The 21,691-nt window shown below is 43.0% G+C and overlaps 2 protein-coding genes across 2 annotated transcripts in view; both read right to left on the reverse strand.

Moving 5' to 3' along the window:
* The window catches only part of LOC149287757 (uncharacterized), a 37,121-nt gene extending 28,194 nt beyond the window's left edge, over positions 1–8,927 (reverse strand). The window contains exon 1 of the mRNA XM_089492586.1: positions 8,798–8,927. Within this exon, the coding sequence (XP_089348712.1) occupies positions 8,798–8,927 (130 nt within the window). The remainder of the gene's footprint in view (positions 1–8,797) is intronic.
* LOC149287748 (uncharacterized) overlaps positions 1–21,691 on the reverse strand; it is a 792,175-nt gene that overhangs the window by 418,619 nt on the left and 351,865 nt on the right. The gene's annotated exons all lie outside the window — the stretch shown is intronic.

Below are 21,691 nucleotides of genomic sequence, written 5' to 3' on the forward strand. Positions count from 1 at the left end.
CCCTGGGTCAGAGGCCATCTCCTCAGCCATAGAGAAGGGTTGCTCTGAGTGCGAAGGAGGCGGAGGTCCAAGGGCTGAGGGAGGGAAGGCAATGGGGAAAGGTCAGTGCCAATGGCCATGGAGGGCAGAAGGTGACAATGCCTAGGAAACTCCTCTGAGTCCCAGCCATTCTAGAAATGAGTGGCAGGAGTGAGTCCAGGGGGCTGAGGGGGTCTCCTTTCCCAAAGGGGGAGGCAAGGACCGATGTACCCTCCCCAGCTAGGGCCCAAAGGGAGGGTCTTTTTCCCACCTCTCTCCCAGCCCCCAAAGCCCAGCCTCCCCACTGGCCCTGAGTCCCCTGCCTCCTCTTCCTCAGACCCCCACAGACCCCTTCCTTCCTTCCTTCCTTCCTTCCTTCCTTCCTTCCTTCCTTTCTCCCGAAATGGACGGCCAGAGGCACAAAGGGACACACTTCCTTCCTTTTGGCCCAAGGAGCCTGGCCTCCTTCTCACTCTGGAGCCTCAGGAGAGAAAGAGAAGCCTCTGTTCAACTGAGGCCTCAAAGAAGGTTCCGGAACAATATTCCCCACAGTCACAAGCAGCACAAAATGGCTGCCAGAACACAAAATGGCTGCCTCTGCCTCAGCGCTTGGCAGTTGGCAGTTTGAGACCTTCAGTGAACCCAAAATGGAGGATGAAAGGGCCTCAAAGTCGGAAGGGCCCCAAACAGGATTTCTGATCCTAAAGAAATGTTTTAATGATGGCACCCGATGGCTGTGAGAACACAAAAAGTCCCCAAACAGGATTTCCAAACCTTAACAACACCTAAACATTTTCCTGATGCTATTGAAAGGAGGAACCTGATCCCCTCCTTAATTACAATCAATAGTGAGAGATATTAATATTGATATTAAGAGGGCCCATCGTCCACAACTCAGTTCAGGTCTTGACCGCTCAGGGAGGCCAGTCCAGCTGCAGGTGGCCCTCCGTCCGTCCCTCCGTCCTCCTTTCCTTCTGCATTCATCCTCTTTTCCCCATCATCAGCCCCTTTCCCAAGAAGGCTGCATCCGCACTATAGAAATAAGGCACTTTGACACCGCTTTAACCACTCAGTGCTATGGAATCCTGGGATTTTACCTTTGGGACACATAGCCTTCTCTGCCAGAGAGCTCTCATGCCACAAGAAACTACAAATCCCAGGATTCCATAGGATGGAACCAGGAGAGTCAAAGTGGTTTCGAACTGGATTATTTCTCTAGTGCAGATACAGCCTGAGTCGGTTGTAAAAGGATAAAAGTACCCAAGTCGAATTTTTATCCTGTTAAAAATGGTTTTGATTTTTAAAAATATAAGCAGGTTGTTTTTCTGACTAATCCTTATTCTTATTTTTGTTGTTTGTTTGTATGTTTGTCTTGGTCATATGAGTTATTCTGGTCTGGCACCTTCCTTCTCCCCTGAAAATTTCTCAATAAGGAAACTGGGGAGGCTTTTAAAACCTCCCAAAGGAGCCACTTTTGGCCTTTTTGGGGGACTAGCCTCCTCTTAGAAGCCAAAGCCCAGTGTTTGTGAAGAATAATAATAATAAGGCTTGTGTTAAAACTATCCTCCCCATTTCTGATCCCTTTTAAAACCCCTGTTCCCCAGAAACAGCAGAGCTGTGTAATAAGAAAACCCTCTCAGAAAAGAGACACAAAAGACACACAAAGAGACACACTTCCTTCCTTTTGGCCCAAGGAGCCTGGCCTCCTTCTGACTCTAGAGCCTCAGAGAGAAAAAGAAGCCTCTGTTCAACTGAGGCTCAGAGAAGGATCCGGAACATTATTCTCCACTGTCACAAGAAGCACAAAATGGCCTCTGGAACACAAAATGGCTGGGTCTGCCTGAGTAGTACATTCTCTAAGGAGATGATTATAATAAATAACAAAATATAACTGAAATATAATTCATACAAGATATTAAGAATCTTGCAGGTACAATATTTGTAAGTATATAATATTCAGTTCATACAATCTAATAAATAGACCTAAACGTCCAATTCTGAGACTAACTTCCAAGATCCGCTCTTTAACTCTCTCTCTCGATCTCCAACCGACACAATTCCCCCAACTGTCTCTTAGTCTCTCAGGCCCAGTGTTGCCAACAAGCCTCGGAGATAATTCCCGGAAATGCTTGTCCAAAACCCGCTGAATCCCCCCAGATCCCACGGAATATTCAGTCACAATTCCCGGAAAATCCCCATAATGTTAAAATGGCAGATGTTTTGCAAATAAACGTAAATATAATTGAATAAAAATAATTGTAACTTATTTCAACTCTCAAAATCACCATTGAACCAAACAAAGAATCTTTCAGTCCTTTTAAGATATTTATTTTGACATGAAGGGGGTTCAGGAAGCTTTGTGCCAAATAGAAATGTGTTCGGCTGCAACCGCACTGCAGAAATAAATCCAGTTTGACACCCTTTTAATTGCCATGGCTCAGTGCTAGGGAATCCTGGGAATTCTAGTTTTCTGAGACATTTAACCTTCTCTCTCAGCAAACTCTGGTGTGACAACAAACTACAATTCCCAGGATTTCATAGCACTGGGCCATGGCAGTAAAAACAGTATGAAACTGGATTGTCTCTGGAGTCTGGAGTGAAGATGCAGCCTGAGTTGGGTCCAAGACACACAGAAGAAATAAACCAGTTTAAGACTGCTTTAACTGCCCTGGCTCAGTGCTAGAGAACCCTGGGAATTGTAGTTTTGTGAGAAAGAGCTCTGGTGCCACAATGAACTACAATTCCCATGCATCTGAGGAAATACGCTTAAGTCTAGGAAAGCTCATGCTGCCAACTTTTCTTTCAGTGAGTCTCAAAGGTGCTACAAGATCTCTCTATCATCATCACCATTATTATTATTATCATTATTATCATTATCAAATCCAAATGCAGCTTAAGAACTGGACTTAAATTGGCAACACTGAATCCTGTAGACTCATTCTCTGGGGCTGTGATATGGAAGTGTGCAGGCAATTCCCTTGTTCAACCAGGGAATCCTGGGAATTGTAGTTTGTTGTGACATGAGACCCTGCTTTTACCGGCAGCCAGGGCTCCATGCATGAAATTCTGGGCTTGGTGGTTTGTTGTGCCCAGAATCCCATCATCGCAGGGAGCCTTGCAGTTAGAAGCAGTGCCAAACTGGATTATTTCTGCAGTATGGATGGCAATGGAAAAGAGAACGAAAAAGAGAGCCACAAAACAAACTTCTTGGAAGACAGAGCAGGGATGCCAACTTACCAGGTGCTCTGCCCATGCTCAGAGGCATATTTAATCACTAACACACACACACAGTCTCAGGGACATCACATTCACATCACACAACTAACTAGTAGGGCAGCCCATGGAAGGGAGGGAAGATGGAGATAAACACATCCCTGATTATTCTACCCAGGTGCTCTGCCCATGCTCAGAAGCACCTTTCCACCTCTTTTTCTCCTCCATTCTTCTACTTTTTCCCTACTAGATTTTCCTCCCATCGACCCAAATGGTCCTCCTCACAGTACAACAACAACCCTGAGAGGTAGGCTTGGGGCACTCTGCCCAAGCTCAGGAATTCAGAAATTCAAATGTCACTCTCAGGCACACACAGTAGTCCCAACATCAACCCATGATACCATTATCAACTATTGCCTTTGTGATTGTGTGCCTTAAAACTTATGGCTTACTTGGAAATTCAAGGCAATTGGGATTAAGCCAGCCAAATCCCTCACTCCTCCTGGGCAACACTTTGTGCCTGGGTTGGTTGCTTGCCCAATGCCTGCCTCTCTCTCTCTCTCTCCAGCAGCCGCTTTGCCTGGAGCGGAGCCTGAATGCCTGAGGGGGGGGGGGGCAATCAATCACTGTCCTCCTCTCTCTCTGATTGGCTGAAAAAACTGTTAGTGTGATTATTCCAGAGTTGGTTGGTTTGCTCTTTGCTCCGTTCTGAACAAGTTCTGGCTCTCAAAGGGAGTCGTTGGAGAGAGAGAGAGAGTGTGTTTTTTCTTCAGCCCTCTTTCTGATTGGCTGAAACTGTTACAATCCAAAGGGTTGGTTGCATGCTGCAGGCAGCTTTCAGGCTGGAGCTGAAAGTCGCCCAAAATGCACTGAAATAGAGGAGGGCACGGAAATCACACCGAAAGCTCTGAAAAGTCACCGTTTTCGTGTGAAAGTCGCGAAATTGGCAACACTGCAGAGAAGGTTCTGGAACATTATTCCCCACAGTCACAAGCAGCACAAAATGGCCGCCAGAACACAAAATTGGATTCCATCCAATCAGGGCCAAGGATGATGGGGGGACTGGGATTTCATCCAATCAGGGCCAGGGATGGAGGGAGGGACGGGATTCCAGCCAATGGCAGCCCTCAGAGTGTCCTCAGGAGCCAATCATGTGTAAAATACATATCATAAAAACATCACAAAGTATAAATTTCCAATTACAGTAATCGCAGGGCAGTTATGCTGTTATGACCGGAAGTAAATGTATACACAGTTATGGTTATATATACATGCTGATGTTGACCAGAATGTGAGATGTGTGCATCAATGTGCATTCATATGTACCTCCATATTTCTCCATGCATTTGCTTATGTTTAAATTGTATGCAAGTAGAAGAGTATATATAAATGTGTGTGTTTATTCTAGCCAGATGCAACAAATTCCAATCCCCATCTACTTAACCTATACCACAACCCACAATCCCTAGCCAAATTTACAGCCCAAAGCAATTATCTTTACTATTAGCAATTAAAACCTAATCTTAACGAAATACAACCTTAAAACATAAACAGACATATGGACAGAGAAACCTAACAAACCAAATCACAAGGGCCTTTTCTTAGCAACACTGGATTGGAAATATAATCTTTGCATTCCTTACTGACAAAAATAATGCTAGTTCACTACTGGGGTTTTTGTGGCTTCTCTCCTGTCTGGACTCTCTGATGTGTCAATAATAATAATAATAATAATAATAATAATGTTTATTTATAACCCATTTTTCCAAAAATAGATCAAAGCAGGGTACAGCAAAGGAAAAAATGTAGCACAATATGCAATATAAAAACACACCGTATAAAAACATCATTAAAATAACCCAATACTTTAAAACACTATAAAATCTACAACAAGCGATAAAACCAAAGAAGACAAACTAGCTAGTTAGAACCATTGCATATCAGGGGAGAACAGCATGTAATCAGGGCACATGGGCCAAAGCTTGTCGGAAGAGAAAGGTCTTTAATTCCTTCCTAAAAAGATCAAGGGAGGTGATGGAGCTTGACTTCATAGAAAAACATTTCCCACAATGCTGGCATTTGTATGGCTTCTCTCCTGTGTGGACTCTCTGATGTTTCACTAGGTTTGATTTCAATGAAACACATTTCCCACAATGCTGACATTTGTATGGCTTCTCTCCTGTGTGGACTCTCTGATGTTTAACTAGGTTTGATTTCAATGAAACACATTTCCCACAATGCTGGCATTTGTATGGCTTCTCTGCAGTGTGACTTTTCTGATGTGTCATTAGGTATGACTTCAAATGAAAACACTTCCCACAATGCTGGCATTTCTATGGCTTCTCTCCCGTGTGGACTCTCTGATGCCTAACTAGGACTGACTTTGATACTATTATATGTACTTATATATTCTTCTATATATTATACTTATACAGTCTGCCCTTCTTAAACATGGATTTTTAATAGCATCCATGGCCAGAAAAAGTTCCACAACAGAATAAATACAAAATATCAAACCTTGATTTTCCAGTTTTTATTACGGACTCCATTTTGCTCTCTCATTATAGTCAATGGGACTTGAACATCCACATATTTTGTTATACAATGGGGATCTTGGAACCAAACCCCGGCCTACAACAAGGGTCCACTCTGTCTGTGTGTGTGTGTATGTGTGTGTATATATATTATCATCATATATAATCCATAGATCTATATCTATATCTATATTTCACATTAAAACCCATCAATAGTTTTTCCAGCAAGCATGGAGTTTTTGGCGCATGTGCAAAAGCCTCCTACAGCGCCATCTGCTGTCCAGCAAAAACTTTGCGTGGGAAGGCCCTGTGGCGAATAGAGCCTCAAGCTGACCAATGAAGAGGCAGCTAGAGCTCAGCCAATCAGGTGCTGGATGAGAAGAGGGGAAAACCAACCGGTGGCTGTCAGTTGGAGAAGAGTCCAGTTGGGACTTTTGATCTGAGGGGAAGGCTCTAGCCAAGGCAGTGTGAGGGCTTGGGTTGTTAGCAGTCCTCCTGAGGGACTGGAAACAGGGTTTTCCTTGAGTCCAAAGGAAAGGACTTGGGTCGCAAACAGACTCTAGGAAAGAGAGGGATGGGTTGCGTACCTTAACTGTGTCGATAGTCTATGGGGATTGGGCCCTAGAAGGGAATTTGGTAGCACTAATTATTTATTCATATTGAACAAGCTTTGAAAGGAGTTATATTTATTCCATCCTGTATTACAATAAGCCTTCGTTTTTATTTTAAACATCACTTGGATCGTGGTTAGGGTTGCCATAAGCCAGGACCTCCAAACCGGGACAAATGTAGGACAAATGTAGGACAACATTTTCAAATGGAGGACACAGTTTTAATAAATGGAGGACACGTGAAAAAATTGATGATTTTTTTAAAAATGTTAATATAAATGCATGTTTCTTAGGCATGATCAAAATGGAGGACATTATGAAATGTGACAGAAGAGGACATGTCCTGGAAAAGGAGGAGGATGCCTGGTCACCTTGTCTCTGGTCCAAAATACACTGCAGAAATAAAACACAGCTGGACTGAAATGCCCAGAGTTCCTCACCAAAGCTGCATCCATTATTGAGGAAGTAATCCAGTTCGAGGGTGATTTAACTGTCCTCAGTTAGTGCTGGGGAATGCTGGGAATTGTAGTACACTGCGGCCCCAGAGCTATCTCTGACAGGGAGTCCCATAACCTTCCAAACGTAGTTGAACTGCAGTGCCCAGAATGCCTCCCCAGGTGCATCCACACTGAGGAAATGGTCCAGTTTGAGACTGCTCAGTGCTCGGGAATCCTGGGAATTGTAGTCTATTGTGGCCTCAGAGCCATCTCTGACAGAGAAGTCTCAATGTCTCCCAAACACTAGCATTCCCAGGATTCCCTAGCATTGAGTTAAAGCAGTCTCAAAGTGGGTTATTATTCCTGCAGTCTGTGAGAGAGATATAAAAGCTAGGGATTGGAGTCATTCATTAACTCACAAAAGGAGGATGTCTGTGTCCAAAACACACTGCTTTGACTGCCAGGGCTCAGTGCTATGGAATCCTGGGAATTGTAGTCTATTGTGGCCTCAGAGCCATCTCTGACAGAGAAGTCTCAATGTCTCCCAAACACTAGCATTCCCAGGATTCCCTAGCATTGAGTTAAAGCAGTCTCAAAGTGAGTTATTACTCCTGCAGTGTGTGAGAGAGATAGAAAGGCTAGGGACTGGATTCATTCATTAACTCACAAAAGGAGGATATGTGTGTCCAAAACACACTGCTTGGACTGCCAGGGCTCAGTGCTATGGAATCCTGGGAATTGTAGTTTATTGTGGCACCAGAGCTCTCCAACAGAGAAGGCTAAAAATGCCTCACAGACACCAGACTTCCAGAGCATTGATCCCTGGCAGTCAAAGTTAGAAAAAATACACATGGGCAACATAAATATTGAAAATGGCCACGCACCTCCTCCTCCTCCTCCTCCTCCTCCTCCTCCTCATCATCATCCTCGCCTCGGTGCCAAAGGAAATGGCCCTCTCCTCCCCCCTGCTGCCTTGCTGGGACCAAACAGAGGAGGAGCTCCTCTTCCTGAGTCTGGCAACCTCCAACAAGCCTCGAAGACAATTCCCCAAACGTTTGGCCAAAACTCACCAAATCCCCCCATATCTCACCAAATATTCAGTCAAAATCCCTGAAAAGTCCCTGTAATGTTAATATGGTAATAAAATGTAGCCCTAATTGAATAAAAATAATTGGAACTTATTTCAACTCTCAAAATTGCCATTAAAACCAAGCACCAAAATTACACCAAAGGCTCTGAAAAGTACCCATTTTGGTGTGAAAGTCACCAGATTGGCAACAGACCGGGAGTCAAGGAGGAAACCGTGCAGGGACGCCCCCTAGTGGTGAAGAACTGGGAATGTCCCACCGGCAGGAGGGTTATGGCAACCCTACTCATGGTGAGGTTAAAAACAGCAACGCTACCTATAGTTTAAAATCTTTGGTGTGCCTCACACATATTTTGGTGGCAGTGGTGGGATAACAAAAGTCCCAAACACCTGCCACAATAGAAAGGTTGACCCTCACAGGCCCAAACTCCTGGGGTGAGTTTTGGGGCCTAAGGCTGGGAGTATTGGTAGCGTGCTTTGCTTTACTCTGCCCAGAGACAATGCCCAGAGAGTGGAATCGCTGGACAGATGGGGAGGCCCAGTACCTCTATCACTGTCTGGAGAGGAATGTGGACCTGGACCTCATAATGGGGTCCACATCCCACCCTAAGAGGGCAAACTACTCAAAGATTGCCAGGAAGATGAGGAGAAGGGGTCTGAGAGGTCACAGAAGCAGGTGGCCTCCAAAGTGAAGGTGATGAGGACAGCCTTCTATCTTGCCATGCGCGAGCATGGCAACAGCTGCGCACCATGACACAAACCTCCGGTTTTTTATGAGATGTGGCATCTCTGGATGCTGGCTGGGCATCCTATATTGGACCTCAATGCCACTGTGGGTGAGTCTTGGTTGTTGACATTTCCTGTACTGGGGTGCTATGATTGGTTGTCTTGAGGCACCTGAGCTCATTTCTGCACTTGTGTCTCCTGTTCCTCTTTCCTCCACACAGAACACCTGCGGAGGCGACACAGGGCGGCCATGCGGAGTCCACCTCGCCCGGAGGAGGAAGACAATGGGAGTCCACGCCATCACCCTGAAGGTTGGCTTATGAATATATACAGTCAGCCCTCCTTATACACGGATTTATTATACACGGATTCAAGCATACACGGTTTGAAAATGTTCCAAAAAAGTATAAATTTCAAATATCAAACCTTGATTTTCCACTTTTTATAAGGGACAGCATTTTGTTCTGCCATTATATTTAATCGGACTTGAGCATACACGGATTTTGTTATACACGGTGGATCTTGGAACCAAACCCCAGCGTATAACAAGCGTCCACTGTATATATATGTATACACACACACACACACACACAGAGTTAATATATATACATATATGATATATATATATATATACACACACATTTATGTATATATAAAATATAATTATATTTACATACACATATGTATGTAAGTACGTGTGTGTGAAGATGCACACGTTCAGACAGATATCTATGGTTATGTATGCAAAGACATGTTCTATGCAAGATTTATGTTTAGAGACTTGCAACGGTTATGAGTTGCCTTCAGGCACTGGAGCTCATTTCTGCAGCCACTAGGTGTTCAGATTAAGGTATAAGTCTGAGTGCACTTAGATAGAGATGCCTCCACGTATATACATATATGCACACATCCATCTATTGTTGTCCATTGTTCTGGTTTGTTGTTCCAGGTGATGCTGGAGAAGAGGCCCTGCCTCCAGCGGAACCAGAGGCTGCAGGCAATGAGCGAGAGGGACTCCTTGCCCAATGCATTGCTCACCTGGAGGTCCAGCACCAGGAAGGTCAGTTCCCCACCTTCACAAAGGCCCCATTCCCACTTGGCCCTGTTTATTTGTTCCTTTCCATGATTTTCCCATTCCTCTATAGTTATAGATTTATTTATATCACGTGCCCATCTTACCATGCTGTGTTTAATAATTTCATCTTCTAGATCTCTTTCTTTTAATAGTTTATAACATTTGGATATGTGTTTACCTTTTGGGTCCATCATAATTTTATCTATTTCATTGTTATCCATCGTTAACTCAAGAGCTTTATTATCTGCCTTAAAACGATTGTTTAATTAGTTGTATAAAAACCAATCCTTCATGTTTCCTCTTTCATTAACTTCTTCCGTAGATTTCATATTGTATTTTCCTTCTGGTGTTTTGTTCATTAAATCTCCATATCTTAGCCATGAAGTATCTTTGTCCTTTGTTCTATTGAAATAGGCTTCTTGCAGTGACACCCAAAATTGATGTCTCATTTTATACCATACTTTAAGCAATGATCTTCTTATAACATGATGGTTAAAAGTATTATCTTTTGGTTTTGTATACCACATATATGCATGTATACCAAGATTCAGGTTAGCTTTTTCTATATTCAATAAATTCTTGTTTTCTAATTTGAACCATTCTTCTAACCATTTGAGACAAGTTGCATAATAATACACCTTAAAGTTTGGTAAGTTACATCCCACCTTGAAGCAAAGATAATTTACAAAGGCAACCATAACAGTTTCGACTCCGTATCCCATCCTGAGGCCAGTTTGAAATGGGTCCAGATAATCTGTTTCATCCAAGACCGCTTGGAGATGAAGAGCAACTGCCCTCAAAATTATGTTGGTTAGAAATGGAAGATGGGAGACCGGTCTGTAATTGTTCATGTCCAAGGGATCTAGGGAGGGCTTTTCCATAAAGGGCCGTAGCGCCGCTTCTTTTAAGCATGATGGAAAATAGCCCTAACTAAGAGATGCATCTATGATATATCTCAGGTGATATAAAAAGGGCAAGGGTCGGGAGGACAAGTTCTCCTCTTCACACTTAAAAGGAGCTTGTCCACATCCTCAGTACTCAGATTCAAATTGATCCAGTATGATCTTACTCATGGACACCTCACTTATAGCCTCTGCAATAATGCTGATGTCCAATTTGGCTCTTATCTGAGAGATATTATCTGTGAAATAGTCATTTAAAGTATCATAGTGAGCTGTGGAAGGCTCTAATAATGGGTTCCGGGAGGAAGGTGCCTGAAACAGGTCCCAGATCCAACCCCCCCTCCCCCCCGACTTCAGCAGTCTCTTTATGCTTCTCTTCCCTTGGCACTTTCATTCCTTTATTCCTTCCTTCTCCTCTTTTAACATACATCACTTCAAGGGGGTCCAAGGCCCTTTCAGTGTGATCCCAGAACCATGAGATTCCCCCAAATGAATGAGGGCTCTCCCCACTTCCCGCCCTCAGAGCAGCTTCAAGGGCTGAGAGTCTGCATGCGCAGATGCCCCAAAGACCCCTTCTCAGCATGCGCAGGGATCGTAAGGCCTTTGCTGCTGCTGCTGCTTATTCCGCTGGCGGCCTTTGGAAGAAGGGAAGGACTATGGCCTTTTTTCCTTCCTTCCAGAATGGAGCCCAAGCTGCAGAGCTGGACTCAGGAGGGAAAGTCTGGGAAGGCTCTGCTTTGTACATATAGCTCTGTCTCTCTGAGTATATATGTGTGTTTGCCTCTGTTTTTATGGCTGGGAATGGAGCTGAGGGCTGAGGAGAGAAGAAAGGGTACATTTTGTGCAAATGCAGAATTTCTGTACACCAATGAGTCCAGTGTGTGGAAACAACAAAAACTTTATTGCAAACACATAATCAGAAATTCAGCGCTTAAGTCAGAGCTGCCCTCCCCAAGCCAAACAACATATTAAAACCCCAAAACCTAAAACATCACCCTCTTCCAAACCTAGCCCCCCTCCAATTCTCACATTCTGTGCCACACAGATAACAAGGCCCCCTTTGCCCTTCCCAGAAAATAGCCCTTTCTGTTAATGCCTGTCCCGAACTTTCTTCAGCCAACATCCCACACATTCCAAATGCTATAATTCCCATAACTGTTCTAACCAGCTGCAGCCAATCCCACCCCTCTGTTTAACTAACCTATTCCACCACCCATAATCCCCACTCAAATTTATAAACTAAAGCAATAATCTATAATAATAGCAATTAAAACCTCAACTCAACAAAAGATAACTGAAAAACATAAACAGACATATGGACACACAAACCTAACACACAAAATCACAAGGGCTTTTCCTTATCACCACAGGATTTAAAATATATTCTTTGTATTGCTTATTGACAAATATAATGTTAGTTCATTTCTGGGATCTGTGTGGCTTCTTTCCTGTGTGGACTCTCTGATGTGTCACTAGGTTTGACTTGGAAGAAAAACATTTCGCACAATGCTGGCATTTGTATGGCTTCTCTCCTGTGTGGACTCTCTGATGTTTCACTAGGTTTGACTTTGAAGAAAAACATTTCCCACAATGCTGGCATTTGTATGGCTTCTCTCCTGTGTGGACTCTCTGATGTCTCACTAGGTCTGACTTCATATAAAAACACTTCCCACAATGCTGGCATTTGTGAGGCTTCTCTCCTGTGTGGACTCTCTGATGTTTCACTAAGTTTGATTTCAATGAAACACATTTCCCACAATGCTGGCATTTGTATGGCTTCTCTCCTGTGTGGACTCTCTGATGCCTAACTAGGACTGACTTTGATAATATTATATGTACTTATATATTCTTCTATATATTATACTTATACAGTCTGCCCTTCTTAAACATGGATTTTTTATAGCATCCACGGCCAGAAAAAGTTCCACAACAGTATAAATACAAAATATCAAACCTTGATTTTCCACTTTTTATTACGGGCTCCATTTTGCTCTCTCATTATAGTCAATGGGACTTGAGCATCCCCGTATTTTGTTATACAATGGGGATCTTGGAACCAAACCCTGGCCTACAACAAGGGTCCACTCTGTGTGTGTGTGTGTGTGTGTGTATATATATATATATATATATTATCATCATATATAATCCATATATCTATATTTATATCTATATTTCACGTTAAAACCCATCAATTTCCAGCAAGCCTGGAGTTTTTGGCGCATGCGCAAAAGCCTCCTACAGCACCATCTGCTGTCCAGCAAAAAGTTTGCGTGGGAAGGCCCTGTGGCGAATAGAGCCTCAAGCTGACCAATGAAAAGGCAGCTAGAGCTCAGCCAATCAGGTTCTGGCTGAGAAGAGGGGAAAACCAACCGGTGGCTGTCAGTTGGAGAAGAGTCCAGTTGGGACTTTGGACTCTGAGGGGAAGGTTCTAGGCAAGGCAGTGTGAGGGCTTGGGTTGTTAACAGTCCTCCCGAGGGACTGGAAACGGGGTTTTCCTTGAGTCCAAAGGAAAGGACTTGGGTCGCAAACAGACTCTAGGAAAGAGAGGGATGGGTTGCGTACCTTAACTGTGTCGATAGTCTATGGGGCTTGGGCCCTAGAAGGGAATTTGGCAGCACTAATTATTTATTCATATTGAACAAGCTTTGAAAGGAGTTATATTTATTCCATCCTGTATTACAATAAGCCTTCGTTTTTATTTTAAACATCACTTGGCTCGTGGTTAGGGTTGCCATAAGCCAGGACCTCCAAACCGGGACAAATGTAGGACAAATGTAGGACACAGTTTTAATAAATGGAGGACAGGCGAAAAAATTGATGCTTTTTTAAAAATGTTAATATAAATGCATGTTTCTTAGGCATGATCCAAATGGAGGACATTTTGAAATGTGACAGAAGAGGACATGTCCTGGAAAAGGAAGAAGATGCCTGGTCACCTTGTCTCTGGTCCAAAAGACACTGCAGAAATAAAACAATGCTGGACTGAAATGCCCAGAGTTCCTCACCAAAGCTGCAGCCACACTGAGGAAAGAATCCAGTTTGAGAGTGAATTAACTGTCCTGGGTTAGTGCTGGGAATGCTGGGAATTGTAGTACACTGTGGCCCCAGAGCTATCTCTGGCAGGGAGTCCCATAACCCTCCAAACGTAGTTGAACTGCAGTGCCCAGAATTCCTCACCAGGTGCATCCACACACTGAAGAAATGGTCCAGTTTGAGACTGCTCAGGGCTGGGAATCCTGGGAATTGGAGTCTATTGTGGCCTCAGAGCCATCTCTGACAGAGAAGTCTCAATGTCTCCCAAACACTCCCAAGATTCCCTAGCACTGAGTTAAAGCAGTCTCAAAGTGGGTTATTATTCCTGCAGTCTGTGAGAGAGATATAAAAGCTAGGGATTGGAGTCATTCATTAACTCACAAAAGGAGGATGTCTGTGTCCAAAACACACTGCTTTGACTGCCAGGGCTCAGTGCTATGGAATCCTGGGAATTTTAGTCTATTGTGGCCTCAGAGCCATCTCTGACAGAGAAGTCTCAATGTCTCCCAAACACTAGCATTCCCAGGATTCCCTAGCACTGAGTTAAAGCAGTCTCAAAGTGGGTTATTATTCCTGCAGTCTGTGAGAGAGATATAAAAGCTAGGGATTGGAGTCATTCATTAACTCACAAAAGGAGGATGTCTGTGTCCAAAACACACTGTTTTGACTGCCAGGGCTCAGTGCTATGGAATCCTGGGAATTGTAGTTTATTGTGGCACCAGAGCTCTCCAACAGAGAAGGCTAAAAATGCCTCACAGACACCAGACTTCCAGAGCATTGAGCCCTGGCAGTCAAAGTTAGAAAAAATACACAGGGGCAACATAAATATTGAAAATGGCCACGCACCTCCTCCTCCTCCTCCTCTTCCACTTCCTCTTCCTCCTCCTCCTCCTCCTCTTCCTCCTCCTCCTCCTCATCCTCCTCCTCCTCCTCCTCTTCCTCCTCCTCATCATCATTCTCGCCTCGGTGCCAAAGGAAATGGCCCTCTCCCCCCTGCTGCCTTGCTGGGATCAAACAGAGGAGGAGCGCCTCTTCCTGAGTCTGGCAACCTCCAACAAGCCTCGAAGACAATTCCCCAAACGTTTGGCCAAAACTCACCAAATCCCCCCATATCTCACCAAATATTCAGTCGAAATCCCTGAAAAGTCCCTGTAATGTTAATATGGCAATAAACTGAGAGGAACAAACACCTAAAGTCTAAAAGACAGTTGGGCAGTTTAATGATTACAGCATAATATGGCCAAGCAACCTGATAAAGAGGAACAAGAGGATTGTGAAGGATTAACCAGAACTGTGGAAACTTGCCAGGAAGGCAGGAAGACAGGAATGAGTCAATAAACTGGTTTTGGGAGATGTTGAAAGTTAACCCAAAAGAAGATGCTGGTTAAGCTATGCTTGCATTTTAAAATGTATAAAAGGTTTGAAGAAAGACAGTGGGGTGTGACAGTCTTGGAATTGCCATGTAGGCAGCTGTCACCCCGTACGGGTAATAAAGATGTGCTTATTTTGAGCTAAAGTTGGACTCTGGATTCTCTTTGTTGCTGGGTGCTCCAAGGACCCTTCCTGCATAGGTTGGGAGGGCTTGCTACCCTCCCACTTCATTTTCTGGTGCGGTTGGCCGGGAAGTGGAGCACCCTTGCCTGAGAGTTTCAGAGGAAGGTGTTAGCCTCACCCAGCTGGCACAACCCCGGAGGACGACGGTGACTGCTGTACGACGAGAGGGGCCCCACTTCTACTAGACCGTTGGCAGCTCTCCCGCTGTCCTACGAGGACGTCTCAGCCAGAGGTGCCGACCTTTCAAGTGGCCAAAATAACCACAAGAGGGAAGACCAGCGCGCTGGAGGAGGCAAGTATTAGTGCACATTGAAAAGGGAAATATTGTTGGGAGGCTTTGTGTGTTGAGTGAGTGATTTTATAAGCCTAATCACGATTCCTGTGAGCCTGCCGTCTGCGTAACCGGGGGCCCAGGCTGGTGGGTTGTGAGTCAAGCAGCTACTCCCCCATTTCCTTCAGTAGCTGTGAATCCCTGTTTTCCCTGTGTGTCTGTTGATTTTGTACCACGGTTGGGTTATAGTAAAAGAAAAGTCTAGACTATAGATTTGGAGGGACATAAACCTCAGGAGCAATTGCATAGGAAGTCGGACTAGGTGAGGGTGCCCCAAGACCCTAGTTTCCGCAATGGGGGGGAGGACAGTCAAGAGGAAAGACTCCCCCAGAGAAAACAGTAGAAAACAGTTGTTAAGACAGGCTAGTGAGGGTGGGTGCCTCCACCCAAGACCTAGTCTGCAATAAGACAGACTAAATGTAGTCTGCAATGGAAAAAAAAGAAAAAGAAAAGAAAAAGAAAAAAAAAGGGTTCAAAAAGGCAAGACGTCTTTGGATTGTATGCTAGCAAACTTTGGAGAAAAACACTTTTCGGCAGGCACCGAAAAGCAGGGAAGTTGGAAAAAAAAAAAACCCTTTTGTATGTTAGAGTGGCCACTTTTCCCTTTAGATTCCCCCTGGCCAGCTATTGTGTCCTTGGACCTAGAACTTATAAGGAAAGTGTTAGTCTTTACAGCAAAGTACCAATCCAGATCAATGCTACTACAATGCTACTACAATGCTACCACAATGGTACAATGTTGTAAAAGAAAATCTGCCATGGACAATGTTGCGTGGTAGTTAAAACAGAAAAACCTAAAAGTAAAAAGACAGGAACCAACCCCTTTTTACTGGACTCTGGCAGACAAACCTACCCAACCTTACCCAAGGAGGAGGCTATAAGACAATTACCATTTAATGAAGAAACACCACTAATCCATTTTGATGAGGAAATGCCCCCATTGGAAGGGGAAGAAGAAGAAAGGCCAAAGAATAAAATTGTTACCAGATCCAGTTGCTGTTGATGAAAAGGACATTTCCACATACAACAGCCGAGTCACATACATGTCCCCTTTACCAGTAGAGTGACCTTTTAAATTGGAAAACAAGCAGGCCACCATGGTCTGAGGACCCGACTGGCATGTCTACTCTCATTGAAGGAAAGAGGATTATCCTGATAGAATAACTCCCAAACCAAACAAAAAGAAGGAGGAAAACAAGCAGGAGTTTTTTTCCCCTTAGAGTAGTCACTCAAATGGTTCCAGTTGGAATAACAGAGAAAGACATTCCAAGTTATACTATTCAAAGTACTTATCAACATGTACTGTTCACCAGTAGTGATTTATTAAACTGGAAAGTAACCAGATTCCCATGGTCAGAAGATCCTACTGGAATGACCACTTTAATTGAAGGCATCATGGGCACCCATATGCCCACCTGGCTTGATATCCAACAATTGTTAAATGTTTTATAAAGTCTGGAAGAGAAAACCATGGCATCAACTCAAGCCAGAGAAAAAGTAGGAAAAGACTATACCAGACCAGAAGAAAATAAGACTCCTTTTGTCAAGCTATTGGAAGAGACTAAAGTTTATAAAAGCCATTGAATAGCCCATAAGTTCTAAAATGCTCCTAGATGCCCAGTACCTTTGAAATAGACTTTGCCTGAAACTAGAAATTGGCGATGAAATTTGAAAAAGCCTATGTCCGTTTGCTCTGAGGACTGTGTTTAAAAAAAAATTTTAAAGGAGCAAACAGAAGATAAACCCAGGAGCATGGGCAGAAAAAAGAAGATTAAAAGCCTGGAGTGTTTAAAATGAAAAATGAAAGATGGGTGTTAGAATAATTTAAAAACACCCAAATGGACTGTGTATCATATAAGAAGAAAAATCACATTAATGAAATACCAGTTTGTGTGAAAAACACTCCTGTTAAAGAAAAATATAATCCCAATCTGTGTGAGTTTAAAGGAAATATTATTTATTTATAAAGCACTGTAAAGTTACACAGTGCTATAAACTATAATACATACAATGTACAAACAACAAACTTCCACAGATTGAGTTAGAAAACACAGAACCTAAAGTAACAAAGACAAGCTTGAAATTTGGTTGTGAGAGCAGTAGAACAACCACATTTAAAGAGTAAAGACGGGTTTGCAAAGTTATGCAGAACACATGAAAGAACCAAGCATGTTTGTAAAAGGAAAGAGACTCACAAGAAGCCTTTGGATTGTGGAAATCCAGGCTGAGGAAGGGTGTATGCATGGAGGCCTGAGAGAGGAATCCTGAGAGAGAAATCCTGAAATATAATATAGAGCACACAGCCAACCACCCAGAGAAAAGCAGGAGACAATGAGGAAATAAATGGGACAGGATTGCTAACAGCTTTTTAGGAAAACTTTCATTGAGCAATTTAAAAAGGAAAAGTTTCCTTCTAGAGAGCGAAGGCTTTCTTTTTTCTCCTGCCCCCCCTTATTCTTGCCATGGAGGATGAAAAAAAAAATACTTTCAGTTCCTCAAGGCAAGGCCAGAGATAAGACACTATGTGCACTACAGAGAGAACAAAGAGCTTGCTTTAAGAAAGCATGACAGAGAAAAAGAGAGAGAGTTCTTGCAATACTCTGAAAGTGAACACTGGAGGCACTAGAGAGTCAACAAGGGTTCCAGAGCATAACAAGAGTGCTATCTTAATGAAAAAGGAGATGAAGTTACCATTGCAGAATAAGTTTTAGCTGCACTTGATAACAGCAGCAACAACAACAACAATAAAACTACAGAGAGACATCTTGCTAAGTTGAAAGAGTCTGAGAAGGATTTCTAACAAAGAAAAGCATTTCCAGACTTTAAAGAGTTTTTCAGTTCTTGTTTTTTAAACTTTTGATGTTTATGAAATTCAACCACTTTTGAGAGTGTTTGGGACTGTTTGGATTTTGAATTTTGAATTTTTGGGGAAAAGGACACTGTTTCATCATTTTAGCATTTTTGAGTTTTTGGAGGTTGTGATCCTGAGTGAGTTTTAAATGTTTTGTAACCAGACCTGTGAAGATTTGGTAAAACCATTGAAATAAAGATTGTAAGAAAGGACAGAGAAGTGATCTAGAAGAAGTCGTAGAAGGATTAAGGAATGTCCCAGCCTTAGCAGACAGAAAGTTTACAAAGGAAAAGAGAGAAGTGAAGGAGCAGATGCAAGAAAAAAGCAAGTTTACTGGCCTAGCAGCACTGAACCAAGAGAAGAAAGGAGGACGATATGTCCCATTGGACTGAAGAGGCCAGATGAGAGTATGTGGAATGATGATATATGAGGAAGAGGAGGAAGACGTGGACTTAGACAAAGAAGGAAGGGAAGCCATGAACTTAATGTTAGTGCCCCCCTTCTACCCTGCTTCCTAGGATGTTCCTGCTATGGCAATGAGAGATGCGGAAGAAGAGGATTAGTGAGAAAAAGAAAAGTCAGAAGTTTGTTTTGAATTAACCACAAGGAAGGAGCTTCCATTTGAGGTTATTGGAAGAGTAAAAGGATACATCCTCCCAGATTCACTAGTATGAATGCCATCCCAACTTGGCCCAGAAGTTGTCAGAAGAGACACTGAGATAATTGAATGAATAAACTTTATACATTGACTGGCTCTTGAATATGTGCAGAAATGCCCCAGAGGTTGTGTGATTAGAGCTAAGTCAAACCCCTGCAAGAGACCTATGCCACAGTCTGAAATGGTACTTGAAGAAAATCTGTCAGGAAATAGGATTGGGTTGGACACGGGTGTTACCAATGTGTTTGTTAGAAATCAGATGTACACCAACTAGAATGTTAGGATTGTCATCCTATGAAATGGTTTATGGAAGACCCCCCTTGAAAAATAAAACAGTTAAGAGGAGATGTAACTATCTTGGGAAAACAAGCTTTGATTAATGAGGTTCAAGCATTGGGAATTGTGTTACACAAACTGAATCAATATGTGAGTGAGGCAAAGTACCCTTTCCCTTTTACTGCGCTACATTCTTTCTCTCCAGGAGAATCTGTGTGGCTAAAAGATTGGGAGACCACACCTTTGGGACCCAGGTGAAAAGGACCATTTGTGATTTTGCTGATGACTCCAACCGCAGTCAAACTAGAGGGAGTCAAGCCTTGGGTCCATTATACGAGAATCAAAGGAGACTACACCACCAAAGATCCTGAGTGGCAAGTTACTTTGGGCAAAGACAATCCATTGAAGGTAAAACTTAAAAGGTTTGCAGGTTCCAGATGGAGGAAGGGGCAGCATCGCAACGTGAGCCCCCCTTCCGAGGTCATGATTCTAAGATCAGCCTTGAAGTAAGAGGAGGGGCTATTACCGGAATAGTCCTGAAAGAACCAAGGGACATTATAAACATTCAGGAACACAAACCACAAATTTGTTTTGGCCAGACCTACCAATTTGTCCCCCATCATCACAATTCACTTGTTTCACAGTTCAACACATGATTATTTGGTGTATTGTTATGATGTTTGCATTTCCTGTAGGATGTGATGGAGGGGGGGGACAAAACAGATTTCACCAAATGGTGAATAATATTTCTAAGGAATTCAACAGGAGCAGCTGTTAGATATGTTTACATGGCCCCTCACATCATGGTCAAGGTTGGCCAATCACTGTTTCAGCAACTCTAAACTTGACAGGGTGGAATGTAACCAAGGTATATTTTGGAGTAGGAGATCCCTCAACATTTGATAAGGCACAATTTTCATTAGAGCAGAATGACAGGCCCCAGGCAGCTTTATGTGTTCGCCATTTTCAGCAGTCAGAAATGGTAGAGAAAACAATATGGATGGGAAATGTAAGCATGGGATATGGCACTAACGTGCTGCTAAGACGTGCAAACTTGGGAGATTATGATAAATGCAATCTCACTGTACATTTGAATAATAGCGAGGTTTGCACAGGATTGCCCTATCCCTTAGGTTGCTCTATCCAAGGTAAACCCACTCTATTTGGACAAGTAGGAAGCCATACACTTTTGAGGGCCCTGAATAGACAAATGGGACTACTTGCTGGCCCAGGTAATTGGATAGGAGGGTTGCCCCCGGGTGTATATTGGGTTTGTGGACAATGGGCAGGAAAAATATTACCACCTGCATGGAACGGTACCTGCACTATTGGAACCCTTATGGCTGGTGAATTGAGGTTTCACCCACAAGATCAACCCCCAGTAGCCTGGGACCGACAGTTTGGTTGACATAGACATATGTTGAGAAAAAGGGTGTATGATGAAAAATATGGATATGACCCTGATAACACATACCTGACCGAAGGGGAAAGATTTTCGGCTATAGGTATGCCTATGTTAGGCGTGGCATGGAATATAAAACAGCTTAGGATCCTGTCATACCAAATGGAAAGTTTAGCCAATCAATCTGCAGAAGGATTGGAGACTCTACAGAGAGAAGTAAACTCATTGGCAGAGGTTTTGGTCCAGCATAAAATCGCACTGGACTATCTGTTGAGTCAAGAAGGAGGATTATGTATGTGGCTAAATACTACTTGTTGTCATTTTATTAATGAGAGTGGAATAATTGAGACGGATGTAGAAAAACTGCACAAGATAGCAGAAAGTGTGAGAAAAACATACCAACCAACTAGTGACTGGTGGTCATGGATAACATCTTGGCTACCGAATCTAGGATGGGTAAAAGGCATAGTCATAACAGGAGTCCTAATTTTGGTAATAGGACTGGTTTTATGTATGTGTATTCCCTGTCTAATGCAATATATGCAAAATATGGTAAATAGGATGCTTAATGTGGCTGTGACCAAAGAAATGGTGATTTTAAGTTCTTATCAGAGGACCCCCAGTAATTCAGGAAGAAATTCGCCAGAAGAGAAGGAGTTCTGGTAGAAGCAAGACTGATAGTGTTACTCGTTGACACAAGTCACAAGAAAAAAATGGGGGAATGAGAGGAACAAATACCTAAAGGTTAAAAGGACAGTTGGGCAGTTTAATGATTACAGCATAGCATGGCCAAGCAATCTGATAAAGAGGAACAATGGGATTGTGAAGGATTAACCAGAACTGTGGAAACTTGTCAGGAAGGCAGGAAGACAGGAATGAGTCAATAAACTGGTTTTGGGAAATGTTGAAAGTTAACCCAAAAAGAGATGCTGTTTAAACTATGCTTGCATTTTTGAATGTATAAAAGGTTTGAAGAAAGACAA

This window comes from Sceloporus occidentalis, unplaced genomic scaffold (genome assembly GCF_023333645.1).
Source record: "Sceloporus occidentalis isolate IW3139 unplaced genomic scaffold, rSceOcc1.0.p SCAF_57, whole genome shotgun sequence".
Taxonomy (NCBI): Eukaryota; Metazoa; Chordata; class Lepidosauria; order Squamata; family Phrynosomatidae; genus Sceloporus; species Sceloporus occidentalis.